The sequence below is a fragment of the Aspergillus foveolatus genome, assembly GCF_047715535.1.
Source record: "Aspergillus foveolatus strain CBS 279.81 unplaced genomic scaffold BDW70scaffold_12, whole genome shotgun sequence".
NCBI classification, from domain to species: domain Eukaryota; kingdom Fungi; phylum Ascomycota; class Eurotiomycetes; order Eurotiales; family Aspergillaceae; genus Aspergillus; species Aspergillus foveolatus.
In genome coordinates, this window is record NW_027396076.1 from 188,730 (window position 1) to 201,626 (window position 12,897).

Here is a 12,897-nt window from a genome sequence, read left to right on the forward strand (position 1 = left end):
CAGCAGCGGGCATCTATCCTCTAGTCCCAATCGGGCTTAGAAGCCCAGTGACGTCTTGGTGAAGCATTCGTCCAACTTGGAGCTTGGAATTAATACATCGATATTAAAACCAAATACGGGAACGGCGCGTGGCTGTCTGGGTTTCCCAACAACCGGCAACCTATCCCTCTTATCTATATCCTCTTCACCTCATGAATTGTCTACGCGAACCGTGTGTTCGTAGTGGGAGCAGCGATCTCACCTAAGTGCGCTAACCCGAAGTAGTCTAAGTGGCAAGTGCCGGGATCGGACTAAACCACTCCGTAGGCTAGAGTTTACCCCGCCAAATCCTTCGTCTGAAGAGCCGATGCCTGCCAAGCGGGCCAACGAGATTCGTTGCATTTGGTTGAGCATGGGAATATCTCTAGCTGATATAGATTGCGGTACCAACAGCGTGCTACCACACAGGGTTGGGCTGGGTGTCGCCTAAACATGAATACTGACCAATAGCGCTGAGCTGGCTAGATGTGCAGGTAATTGCCTGATTGGGACGAGCTGGTTCCGCATGTGAAGTGCCAGGTCTGCTGGATTATAGACAAATAATCGAGAGAGGCCGACCATGGATCCAGATTCAAGCCGTGGTGGCCACAAATGGTGTCGTAGCCGACCATATCTTGGAAGGGAATAGATAAGATTAACGGCCGAGGTCGAATAGAATCAGCTTCCATGTCCATCCAACACGATTCTAAACCGCGGGAATGCCCGTCGAGTGTTGTCCACTGCCGGGGACCTCCAAGACATCAGCTTTACAGGAATCATCAGCTTTTCCGGCCCGAAGTTTGTTCAGTAATCAATTCTAAGGTCAAAGGCTGAGATAACTACCTGACTCCTGAGTGCCGACCATCGCGTAACATTGATCCGTTGGTCCTCGGGCCGTCAACAGGCTCCAGCCACAATGGATGCTCTTCTTAACTTCACATGGCGATATCAGCACTTCGTTTGTTCAGCGGTAAATATGGCCACCGTTGACCGTACCGCGTCCGAACCGGCTCAGCAAAGGCGGGCCTTGAGTGAAAGACATCCAGAGGCAGGGAGACCTGAAGTTCGCAGCCTCTTGTCATATGATCGCGCTAACCGCTTCTGTCCGCTATATCCTCGGGACCTCGGCCACGGCCACGGCCACGGCATCCCCGCAAACTTGGTCTCCGCAAGGAAGCCACTACCGTATTATCCACATGTCCTGTTGAACTATACATAAAAGCTGCCCTTCAAACTCTCTTTGGGGCTGATCGTAGTGTTTGATCAATCCATAATTTATCGTCCCGTCAGAATGGGCAAGAAAGCAGCTTCTCCCGCTTACGTCCTCGGCGTGGGCATGACCAAGTTCATCAAGCCTCGAGGCAAGGTCGACTACAACGAGCTTGGTTTCGAGGCCGGTGTCAAGGCTCTGTTGGACGCTCACATCAACTACGACGATGTCGAGCAGGGCGTTGCCTGCTACGTCTACGGAGACAGCACCTGCGGGCAGCGTGTCTTCTACCAGTTCGGCCTCACCCAGATCCCTATCTACAATGTGAACAACAACTGCTCGACGGGGTCGACAGGTCTCGCCATGGCCCGCACCCTCGTGTCTCACGGCGCCGCCGACTGTGTTATGGTCGTTGGGTTCGAAAAGATGAGCCCGGGATCGCTGCAGTCGGTATACAACGACCGGGCCAACCCCACTGGTCTTTTTGGTATGATGATGGCCGAGACTCGCGGTGTAACCAACGCCCCTGGTGCCGCGCAGATGTTCGGTAATGCTGGTCGTGAATACATGGAGAAGTAAGCTTCTAGCCCCTGGTGTTCTGACAGAGAAGCTGACTGGTTAGGTACGGCGCCAAAGCCGAGCACTTTGCGGAGATTGCCCGCATCAACCACGAGCACTCGAAGCGCAACCCATACTCCCAGTTCCAGGACGAATACACGCTTGAGCAGGTTATGAAGGCTCCGATGATCCATGAGCCTCTTACCAAGCTGCAGTGCTGCCCCACCTCCGACGGAGCCGCCGCCGCCATTGTCGTCTCGCAGGCTTTCCTGGATGCCCGCCCTCACCTCAAGGACCAGGCTATCCTTATTGCCGGTCAGCAGCTCGCCACCGACACCACCACGTTGTACAACAGAAGCTCGATCGACCTTATGGGATTCGGCATGTCCCGCGCTGCCTGCCGTGCTGCCGTCGCCGAGGCCGGTGTCAACATCAAGGACATCAAGGTTTGCGAGCTGCACGACTGCTTCTCTGCCAACGAGATGATCACGATCGACGCGCTTGAGCTCTCAGAACCAGGGAAGGCTCACGAGATGGTCGCCAAGGGTGACATCACATACGGCGGCAAGATGGTTATCAACCCATCCGGCGGTCTCATCTCCAAGGGCCACCCGCTCGGCGCCACCGGTCTGGCGCAGTGTACGGAACTGGTTTGGCACTTGCGTGGCTGGGCCAACAACCGCTTGGTCGAGGGAACCGACGCCGCCCTGCAGCACAATCTGGGACTGGGCGGTGCCGTCGTTGTGACGGTGTACAAACGTGCTGATGGTAAGGTCGCCAAGCCGGTGTCTTCGGCGGACGTCGCAAAGATTACCGGTCTCGGTTACAACCCTGCGGTCGAGGCCAAAGGCTTCACAGCTGAGCAGGCTAAGAAGGTTCTCAGCAAGACGGCGTCGGACGCGTGGGCGTTGGCGGATACTCAGGAGAAGGTCATTGCTCGTTTCTAGTTCGATAATGTTGAATATTTATGTATATACCTTATGACTGTACAATTCAGCGATCGTTAAGACTCCCGAGATGCTTCCAGTAGCAGTTGCGGAGAACTTGAAGACCTATTTCATAGCCCTCGTCTCGGGTAAACAAATACACCGAGTAGCCAGAATGATGACTAATCGATCTGCCACAACAAAATTCCAGCGACAAATTCTTCTCCTTTTTTTCCCTCCTCATACATATCCAGGTCTCCAACATACCCTTGTTGATGGACAGCTCTATTCTATTGACAAATTATAGAAAGAGACCGAGAGCGAGCTGCCCATTCTAATCCCGACGCCTGCCACCCACGCGAGGTTGTTGGGTTCGCTTTTGAGCACACACAACCGCAAATTCAGCCATGATTTACATGCCACTGTACTTGTCTTCCTGTGTGAAGTTCGTATTCGAATCGGTATCAAGAATTCATGGAATGACTACTCAGTTTCAGACCGCAGGGAGTGGAAGGGATTGATGTGTCCTTGTCCTGCCCTGGTTCGCCTCACGATCACCTCGTTATTTCGACTAACCTCCAACAGCTATACATCAATTTCCAGTGGGCTAATACTTCCGCAGCGAATGGCACCTTCGAAGTCTTGTCCATCAAACCCATGATAGTCGAGGTCAAATGTCGTGCCGATAGTAAGCGGAAGTTGAACTTGTTCTTCTCTCCACCCCTCCCTCGTGTTGCGGCCGCTGTCAAGATCGAGTGGCGCGGTTCGTGTCAGTCAGAAGGAGCTACATTCTTCTCGCAGTCAAAAGTCTAGCGCTAGCCTCTAGGTATGTAGCGTAGTCGCGCAATAACCTACTTTCTTGGAATGTTACTTTTGTGCCTGAGCTTCAAGGTCTCCGCGTAGGCTTGTCGTATCCCTTGCATGGGCCTGATGGGCGTGTAGCCACCCGTCCGCCATCTCCTTGACTCTCCTACCACCAAACCAGGGACAGGAGCAGGATCCTGGATACCTACTGTTCGCTGATGGATCAAATTCTCGGGCGAGGCCCTGCAAGCAGAGCGTACGTGGCAGGAATGTCCATCCATAGCTGTCGAAGCTTGCTTGTTTGTTGACTGGTATAAATCACCGATGCGCTGTCGAGGCCCTCTGTTCCATACTGCTCCCACCTCATCAGCTAGCAATCTATTAAGCGTATCCTCTTTCCTCCCAACTTCCCAAGCACACCCATCGCCATGAAGCTCTCCCTCGCCATCGCCCTGCACCTCGCCCTTGTCGCCGTCGCGGCTCCAACACCCCTCAAGCTTAAGCGCGATGATGGCGACTCTCCCTCGGCAGACGTGGCATCCAAGATCGCATACAGTTCACTCAAGGTAAGCTCCTCCATCCCCTTCAGCACTTAACACTTTCTAATTTTTCAAGTCCGCCGCCCACATGATGGACTTGTACAGTGACGAAGACGTCAAGGATGAAGCCAAGGCTAGGGAGAACGCCAACACCAACGTTCCGGACTATGGCAACACTATGCCCATTAACATGACCCCCAACACGGTGGCGACGTTCCCCGGTGCGGACGGGAAGCCCGCGTCCGGTGGTGAGACGAAGGGCAGTCAGCATCCTGCGCCGGCTGAGGCTGAAAAGGAACATGCCGCTGCGTCGCCCTCGGTCTCTGCTGCCGCTACATCTTCGTCCGCGGCCCCATCATCTACTGCCGGGAAACCCAGTGCTAAAGAGGGCGAGCATGTGGAAGACAAGCAGGAACAGGGCTCTACGCCTGCTGCGTCACCGTCTCCTTCAGCCAGTGCACCCGCGGCACCCAAGAAGCAGAGCATGCTTGACGGTCTTCCGGTAATTAGCAATTTAAGCACTGTGACGGGCTTGGTGAGTAATCTTGGTGGTGCGTAGACGGGCTGGATTTGCTTAAGATGGGGCTGATGCGCTTCGGCGCGGTGGAATTGGATTCGGATCTCTTCTCGTTCTTCTCTGTCTCTGGGGCCTGTTGATTTACCTGCTGGCTTGGACGATGGGATTGTCCGTACTGGTACGCTGGCTGGTTGGCTAGTTATGATTGTTGTCATGGGTGTTAGGCAGACCCCAGTCAGCTATAGTCAGAGTACGAATTTATCATGACTTATGTGTATTAATCCATCATCTAAACAAACAACACTTGTACTCTATAGTCCCATCGCGCTCGCGTCTATCTAGTGTACAGGCTAGATAGCTCTTTTAGAGCAACCCAATACCCCTTACTGGCCCCTTCACCAGCACTAGACTCCTTGAGACATACATGAACGACTCCTCCAATCTCCAAAGCAGGAATATAGCATCTCTCCCACAGGCAACCCCCTGAACTTCCTCACCAGGCTTAGACCTGTGTGCTCTCTACTTCTTGGTGCAACCCTAACGCAAAGGTCTCTCTCCAATTCACCGTTCAGACTGTATCTTAAACTCACTTCATGCCACGCAGCTCCACTCTCCATACTTCAAACAGAGCCAGCCAGCATCTGTCCATATGTCCCAAGGGAGATAAAAAACAGTTACACGTACAGTTACCACAGAGGAGCACCCGCAAAACTCGCTCAGTCTCCGAGCACGAGATCAGATAAGTCAGCTCATTTATCAGCGTTATGTAGTGCTCTGCTCTGAGAGTAATAGGATCAGAAGATGCAGCAGGATCGGGCGAATAGCCGGAGGGGGGAAAGGGTAAAAGCCGTAAGACTTGTGCATGAGGCCCATTGGGCCGGCAGAATCGTAAGTAACGCCGGCACCAAGCTTCTCGATAGCAGCGTAGACGAGGAGAGGTCTCTTCCCGGATACAGGAAACTGTAGATGAAACAGTGACACCGACAAAATCTCAATTATAATCGCTAAACATTGGATGCATTATGCCAAGTGCAAGAATCAGGGTGTCCGCGGAGTATGGTTGCTGTCTAAGCCGACAACATAGGGCAACAGCCGTCACCTGACATCGTCTACGTCTCCTTTTCCAGCAACGAACGCTGCGCCATAAGAATATTAGTGCACATCCACGCAAATTTGCGCTCTTAAAATGCATAAAAGTCTCAGCTGGCCTTGTTGATGGCTTTTACGCCCGCGCTGCCTGTCCACCAGACTTATTGGGACGAAGAGGCTTCTCTTATCGGAAGAGTGAGCGGGGTTGTACGTCGAGGGGTCAAAGGGTTGCGAGAAACATGAGAAGCAGAAAGAGAGTAAGAGAAAGGTGCTAGTTAAGCACCGGCAGGGTATGCCATTTGAATGAATGACGGATGACCCTGCAGAATCGACGTTACCAAGAAACAGAAATACGTCAACGTCAACAGCTATCTACTCCAGGACTAGTATGTCTGGAGGTACTCGTTCCGTCCCCTCTCCTTGGAGCATTCCTGGAAAAAGAAAGAGGAAAAGGCATAAATGGATCAATGACGGCCCCTCTCTTCTAGATACACCCGCCTCGGACCGTAAACCTTCTTGTCTTGCCTATCCCTAAATCCAGCATCCTATGGCGTGACCTTGGCTCTTACACAGCCTCCGGCTATAGTCAGTAGCATTATACCCTTGTTTTTGTTATAGAGCTCGGGGTGTTGTTAAGCAGGAAGGGATTATCCGGGCAGTACTCTCCATCGTGCGCCACCAACCAGGAAGACATATAAGGGGGTTGCAACGCCTTGAGGATCAATATTCGCCTACGTTTACTCTACGCCATATCTCAATTCAGTCAAGATCCAAGCTCTATTTTCACTATCTTCGCCTCCCCTCCCACAGTGGGGAACTACTCCCTCCCCTGCAATCTCTTCAGATGCCCTGTCCCTGCTATCACACTCTCTGCAAACGCACTCCTCACACCACCCCTTTCCACAGCCAACAACCCCTGGATTGTACAGCCCCGCGGCGATGAAATACTCTCCCTCAGCACGGCCGGATGGTGTCCTTCTCTTAAAAGCTTCGCCAGACCCAAGAGACACTGCGCCGTCATCTCGGACGCGTCCGCCCTCTTCATCCCCTCCGCCACACACCCGTCTAAGATCCCGTCGACGGCAACAGAGACCGTCGCGATCGAGGCCATGAGCATAGTCCCGCAGTCGAAAAGGTCAGAACTAAGGAATGAAGTCTGTCCGATCTGTGAGAAAATCCAGGTGATGAGGTCTTTTTGGTCGTTGGATGGAGATGGAGTAGGCAGTTCGATCACCGTCATGGATTCGCGCACGCTAGCGGCAACATTTGGAATTGCGCGGACGATAACAGCCTTCTCAGATGGGTAATTTTTGTATTCCGTCTGATTCTGGCTTATTCCCTCAGACAGATCATCGATCGTCTTGCCTGCAATAATACTGATCACTAACTTTCCAGCTAGTACATCCGCAAGCCCCTCCTCTGCTAACACTGCATCGACGAGGTACGGCTTGCATCCCAGAATGATGACGTCTGCCTCTTCTGCAACAGCAGTGTTCTCGCCTGCAAAAAAGCCAACAGTTAGTGGGGAGCCGTGGTCTCTGAACCGGGTGTCCAGTTTTTCGGCGGAGGACTGGGTCTTTGTGCAGGCTAATATGCGCGAAAATGGACTTGATATGGTTTTAGAGGCGTCAAGGATACCGCTGAGGATTGCGGAGCCCATATTGCCTGTTCGTAGACGTTAGTTGCTGCATAAGTAATGGGCGGGTGATACGAAAGGTAGAGGAATGTACCGCAGCCGATAAAGGTTAGAGTTAGGTCAGAGCTGGAGGCCATGATGAAGAGACTGGAGTATTTGAGGACCCAAGATATTCAAGGAACACCAATTGTCGATCTTACGGATGTGAATAAATAGAGATATTTTCAACTCGGCGTCTCATAGGAGCTAATGAGTCAAGCTCAACCCCGCATGACTAATCTCTTATCTGTTTTCGGACGGCCTTCCGAGATCTTAACTGTAGGGCATACTGGTCTGGTGGGGGGCGGCAAAGCCACGAGATTTAACCTGAAACTCATCAACTAAAGAAAAGGCGTCGCATACCTTTAAGCGGGAAGGTTGCTGTGACCATCAAATGAAACCCCTGAAATGTTCACCAATAATCCGCCAATTACCAGACTAAACCTGCCATTCCCTTCTCTACAACATTAGCAAGAACCATGGGAGAGTCGTCAGCCTTGTCTTATATATCTCTGTAAACTAAGGCGAGCAGATTTGGGTCTCACTGTCTCACCAACTGTACCGTAGAATAGCAACTTATAGTTGGGCGGAACTACTATATTCGTTCATTTACAAAAGATTAGGCTTCACGAGTGTAAGTCTCTGGCATCGTGTGGTTGAATAGGGAATCTAACAAGGCAATTAATATTTAGCTCAAGCCAACTTCCGCTATTTAGCTATAGCCTCGTCTTCCTAATCTTCTAGCTGCTTTCTCTCTACAGACGCTCGGTCAGGATCCGTCTGTTAAATATCAGGGGTAGGATTGCGCTGACAGCGGGAATCGTCGTTGCTTGGGGCTCTTCCGTCAAACTAGCCCTAGTCACACTGAGACCCTGACAGTATAAGCTTGATGCTCGGCATAGTGTTGTGGCAACGCTAGCCAAGTTGACCTAGCTGTACTCCATCAGAACCAACGGAAACAGAAATAATGGAACTCTCGTGTCATAGGCCTTGTCCATTTAAATGCTGTAATCAAGAAGTGGAATGTGATTAGTCTTTTGTGCTGATTTACTGGGTCATTATGCCGCACAAGACCTGTAGCAATCGCATAGTGTACGGGCGTCGGCGCGGTGCAAGCACTGCAACTCTCCCATTGAAGTCACGAAATCCCCGTTTCCAGACTGGGAGTATGGACAGGGCGTCCCGGACGGAGTAAGCAGGTTCAACGTCCGTACCGAGATTGATCCCTACGCCTCAACCAGGGAGACAGTCAGCATCTACCGTCTTCTCATACCAGCCATCACACCGCGGCCAATCGGGTTTGTGAGCACTGTTTCCGCGTCATTAGCGAAAGATGGGAAAGTGGTCAAGAATCTGGCTCCATTCAGCTACTTCCAGCTAGTCGACCACGATCCGCTCATGTAACTCTGGACTTCTCGGGCCGACCTGGACGGCAGAAAGATACATTTCAGAATCTCAAAGAGACAGGAGAGTGTGTGATTAACACCGCTCCGAGAACATGATTGAGGCTGTGAATGCGACCTCCCTCGATGCGCCGTATTGTATATCGGAATGGGAGATCTCTGATCTTACAAAGGCTCCCAGCTCAACTGTACGCTCTGCTCGAGTGAGAGAGTCTGTCTTCTCGATAGAAGGCAGAGTGATCGATATCAAACAATTCGCGGCCCACCAGGAGGGAATGAGTGGGAGTGGAGTGGTGCTGATCAAGGCGACAAGATTCTGGGTCAAGAAAGGCGTTGCAAATGAAGACCTCAGCAATATTGAGCTGGAGAATCTGAGACACGTTACGCAGTTGGGTGGTATTTCATATGGAAGGATCACATCTATATTCGAGAGCCCGCGGACAAGGTGGGCAGAGGAGGTGAAGAAAAGCTCTGTACTGAAGGAGTTGGAGGAACGGCATCGGGATGGCGGCAGTGGTTTTATTGATTAGATACTCTCCTGCAGGGCAAGTCCCTGGGTTAGAAAGCATAGAGTGGCCATATCCAAGTCAGAATGGCTTCCGACTCTCTGCCGCTTTCACCTCCATAGCCTGGGTACGTAGTTGCATTATCGAGCCCGATCCAGCCCAGAATGACTGCGTACAGCGCTTTCGTCTGTATGTCTCTGTTCACAATGTCGAATGCACCCCACTAAGGATCACTGAAGACTGGACGGCACCAAGCGCACCATACCCATCTGCAACGGCTCTACACCCTCTCACAAGCCCAGTACCGGCAATCATGGCGGAAATCCCGCAACATACTGCATATTCATTAATTCCTGAATGTCCCACTGATACGCCAGGTCAAACAAGTTCTGCAGCGCGAGTCCAATCGTCGCATCAACAGTGAATATGTCCCAGTCGAGCTCTTGTTCTAGCCCGGGCATCACACTGGTCATCCTGCCATTCCCCCCGACGGTCCCAGCGATTACGATATTACGGCTCTCACTACCACCTCCCCTCTAACAACGAAGAGTCTGTATTCGCATTAGTAAGCATAAGAGGTCTCTCAGCCCTCCACAGACACTCCAATTCAACCTTCCCCAACGGCGCTGCAAGGTTCCCCTTCCTGGCAAGTACACCCATTACGAATCCGCAGTCTCAAGCCAGGTTTGTTCGGGAGCGAGAGTCGGAGCAATGACGCCGAAGATACCCAGCAGGAGCGCGGATGCAATCGCATATTCGATCTGAAATGGCAGAAACGCCTCGATTCGGTCAGAGTCGACGAGGGTCCGGAGCGTCTGGAGGACAGTCTGGGCGGATTCAGCGCAGCAGTGGAGGAGGGAGTAGACAACGGGTGAAAGTGGAATTGCTAGGGAGTTTGGTGTTGACGGGTAGCTGGGAGTTTGTGGCCCGTTCTGAGCGAAAGATGAGCTAACATTGCTCTAGTAGCTCCTTGTTGACACTGAGCAAGACCAAGAACCCTGAAGCCAGCGTCAACCAACAAGGCGGCCAGGCGTAGCCTTTTATGTTCAGAGCGAGAACTGCCTGACTTGACATAGTTAAAAGAGCGGAGGTGTGCGATACGACGTGCGCCCCAAACAGGACAAGGATTGCTCGAGTGAAGAAGATGGGCAAGACTATCTCGATGAGCGTACATCTTGACTTTCCTTCCAGCCGATCTGACACAACGTTTGGCTGCAGACTCCAAGACCATCCAGGCCAAGTAGTTCGCCAATCTCAGCGCAGTTTCGTCGTTAGAGAGTCTCGAGCCCACGACGGATAAATTGATTTATTCCACCTGAACACTCAGACCCAGCCAAAGAAGCAAAAGAAAGGTTAAGACCTCTATATTCGCAATCTCCAGTGAAAATACGATGTCGTTGTTGACATGAACTCCGCTCCAAATCACAAGATCCTTACCATGTACGACCCTCTCCTGACCACTGGTGATGGCAACGCACACTAGTAGAACTACACAAAAGCTTTTACCGCATGGAGTAAAATCCTTAAAAATCCGATCTGTCTGACAAGAGTAGGACTGCCGCCTCCTAGACCATGAGCCACCACTTCTCGCATTAAAACAAGCTACTTTCGTCCCTTCTTCAACGCCATAACCTCCCTTTCACCCGCCGCCCAATCCCGCAGCTTCTCTGGATTACCCAGGCACCAGAGCACGACTTCCCTCGCGGCAAATGTATCCTCCAGGCAATCATGTCCATCCTTTCCTGTCTGTATCTCCAATCCAATGAACGTTTTAGCAAGCCTTCTGAGCCCCCAGAACCTGGTGCAGTCCTCCTTCGCGCCAGCAACCGCATCCCTTGTCAAAATCGCCGAATCCACGATCCGCTGATGCACCATTCCCAGCACCGCCAGCCCATTATGAAGACTGTGCCCTATCAGTATAGTCTGCTTATCGACGAACATCCACAGAAGATCCCGCGCAGCTTCCCAACCCTGCACTGTCTGCCTCTGTTTCTTCATCTCGCTCAGAAGAGACTTGCTCACACCGCTCACCCGGGTCCGCCAGTTGATAACGCGCTGATTAGCGGCCGGCTCAACGAAGGTATTAACCAGAACCTCCCCGCTCAGAAAGTCCACCGCGGCAAGGCGAACCACCTCGCTGACCTCGCTGTTGTTAGGACCAACAACGCCGACTATCTCGCAATCCAGCACGACGGCTTGCCGCGCATTGGCATTCTTCGCCGGGCTTGGACTTGACTGTGCGAACTTGATGTCTGCTTCTTTGAAGTCGTGGGTTAGAAGTTCTATACACCCGTTGCTCTTCCCGTACTGCTGGCAGTTGATGCACCGGGCTTTCCGGGCTCCGTTTCCTCGCCCCTGAGGCTCACCCTTCTAGACTACGTTAGACATGGCTAAAAGGAGAAGAGGGGAGAGTGTGTGAATGATATCACTAGCGATACTCACCTGGAAAGACTTTTTGGCTGGGTGAAACCGGCATGTTGAGCTCGCGCTCGAAGAACCTGTGGCATCTGGTTGCCCTTTCGTGACTGGGATATTAATGGTTAGATGGAGCCTTAAATTGTTTTGGAAGAGCAAAAGTTACCCCCACAGTTATTGCATTTTCTCGTCATCTCGATCTCCGCTTGAGTTGGAACCCGCGTCCAGTAGTGCTCTTTGGCGAGAGATTTCTCTGAGTGGCATTTTGTTTCGAGCAAACGGAGCAAGCTCACGCGTTCGGCGAGCGGAATAAATGTCCATGAACCTGACCAAGTTTCCTTCCAGTTATGCTGAACGAGACTTACTGGATTGCTCAGTGGGACTGGAACTGGGAGTGAAACTCTAGATTGGGGCGGAACAATAGTATGAAGAGCTAGCTCGCCTTTACGCTCCCCGTCTCCAGGCTGGGCAGAAGGCGCCCGCATTGTTGTTGGCAGACTAACCGTCGCAGTGGACGAAGAGGTCGCCATAGACGTGGACGTGGGCTTTTCCCGCTTATCCACTGCTTCTGCACCGGAGACGACGGTCGATCTCGAGCTCTTTTTCTTGCCTCTCGACCGCGGCTTCTTCTGGACAGTCTCCTTTGTTGACTCTGGTTTTTTACTGCGTGGGCGTGCTATCAGAACTGCATGGCTTGCTCTGTACTTGTTCTTATGGCTTTGCGAGCGCTCGTGGTCGCTCAGTGCATTCTCGTCTTTGAACGCCCTGTTACAGAGCCTGCACTGGGGTTTGAGGCTCGGGTCCGTGTTGGGACCGTTGGGATCCGTGGGGTTAGTGAACGTGGATGTCTCGCCGGTAATTGATGTTGATGTTACTATGGATTTTATCGGCATGAGCTTGGTCCCCGGGATCGGTTTTGTTGGTGAAACTGGACGTCCGGTAGCATGTGCTTTGGAGGAGCGACGATGCATGCGTAACGCGTTTGCGTCGACAAAGGTTCGTTGACAGGCGTGGCAGAAGTGAGAGGTGTTGGTAGGGCCATTCGGGTCCATATTTGACCGTGATTGTGACTGTAACCACGACTTTTTGAGCCTGTAGATGTAGGAGCTGAAATATCTCGTGCTGTATCTGCACCTTAAGGCCGAAGAGTATCCGCGGCTTGACGGGTAGTATCAAAGTTATTTATGTTTGGGCACAGGCAAACACTTTAAGCTGCATGAGTCTCTATTTGACCATT

The 12,897-nt window shown here is 52.0% G+C and overlaps 6 protein-coding genes across 6 annotated transcripts; 3 read left to right on the forward strand and 3 right to left on the reverse strand.

The window, feature by feature from the left end:
* The first annotated feature begins 1,049 nt into the window (after positions 1 to 1,049).
* On the forward strand, positions 1,050 to 2,762 carry BDW70DRAFT_15746 (putative sterol carrier protein). Its single transcript, XM_073740356.1, has 2 exons — positions 1,050 to 1,803; positions 1,851 to 2,762. Exons 1-2 carry the CDS (start codon positions 1,310 to 1,312, stop codon positions 2,731 to 2,733), a joined length of 1,377 nt encoding a protein of 458 aa, XP_073597993.1. The 5' UTR covers positions 1,050 to 1,309; the 3' UTR covers positions 2,734 to 2,762.
* A 973-nt stretch (positions 2,763 to 3,735) lies between these two features.
* BDW70DRAFT_15775 (uncharacterized protein) lies at positions 3,736 to 4,847 on the forward strand. The gene is made up of 2 exons (XM_073740405.1): positions 3,736 to 4,082; positions 4,132 to 4,847. The coding sequence occupies exons 1-2, from the start codon at positions 3,945 to 3,947 to the stop codon at positions 4,612 to 4,614; spliced, it is 621 nt and encodes a 206-aa protein (XP_073597994.1). The 5' UTR covers positions 3,736 to 3,944; the 3' UTR covers positions 4,615 to 4,847.
* A 1,631-nt stretch (positions 4,848 to 6,478) lies between these two features.
* Positions 6,479 to 7,481, reverse strand: BDW70DRAFT_166230 (pyrroline-5-carboxylate reductase; the record flags this gene model as incomplete). Its single annotated transcript, XM_073741937.1, has 2 exons — positions 7,392 to 7,481; positions 6,479 to 7,326 (listed from the first exon to the last, which is right to left on the reverse strand). The coding sequence occupies exons 1-2, from the start codon at positions 7,432 to 7,434 to the stop codon at positions 6,479 to 6,481; spliced, it is 891 nt and encodes a 296-aa protein (XP_073597995.1). The 5' UTR covers positions 7,435 to 7,481.
* Positions 7,482 to 8,396: 915 nt separating this feature from the next.
* On the forward strand, positions 8,397 to 9,269 carry BDW70DRAFT_148703 (uncharacterized protein; the record flags this gene model as incomplete). Its single annotated transcript, XM_073738906.1, has 3 exons — positions 8,397 to 8,412; positions 8,475 to 8,716; positions 8,832 to 9,269. 3 exons carry the CDS (start codon positions 8,397 to 8,399, stop codon positions 9,267 to 9,269), a joined length of 696 nt encoding a protein of 231 aa, XP_073597996.1.
* A 635-nt stretch (positions 9,270 to 9,904) lies between these two features.
* Positions 9,905 to 10,419, reverse strand: BDW70DRAFT_158039 (uncharacterized protein; the record flags this gene model as incomplete). The annotated part of the gene is made up of 2 exons (XM_073740454.1): positions 9,905 to 10,177; positions 10,243 to 10,419. 2 exons carry the CDS (start codon positions 10,417 to 10,419, stop codon positions 9,905 to 9,907), a joined length of 450 nt encoding a protein of 149 aa, XP_073597997.1.
* A 428-nt stretch (positions 10,420 to 10,847) lies between these two features.
* Positions 10,848 to 12,712, reverse strand: BDW70DRAFT_158040 (putative RNA exonuclease; the record flags this gene model as incomplete). Its single annotated transcript, XM_073740455.1, has 3 exons — positions 10,848 to 11,615; positions 11,688 to 11,770; positions 11,827 to 12,712. The coding sequence occupies 3 exons, from the start codon at positions 12,710 to 12,712 to the stop codon at positions 10,848 to 10,850; spliced, it is 1,737 nt and encodes a 578-aa protein (XP_073597998.1).
* Between the last annotated feature and the right edge of the window lie 185 nt (positions 12,713 to 12,897).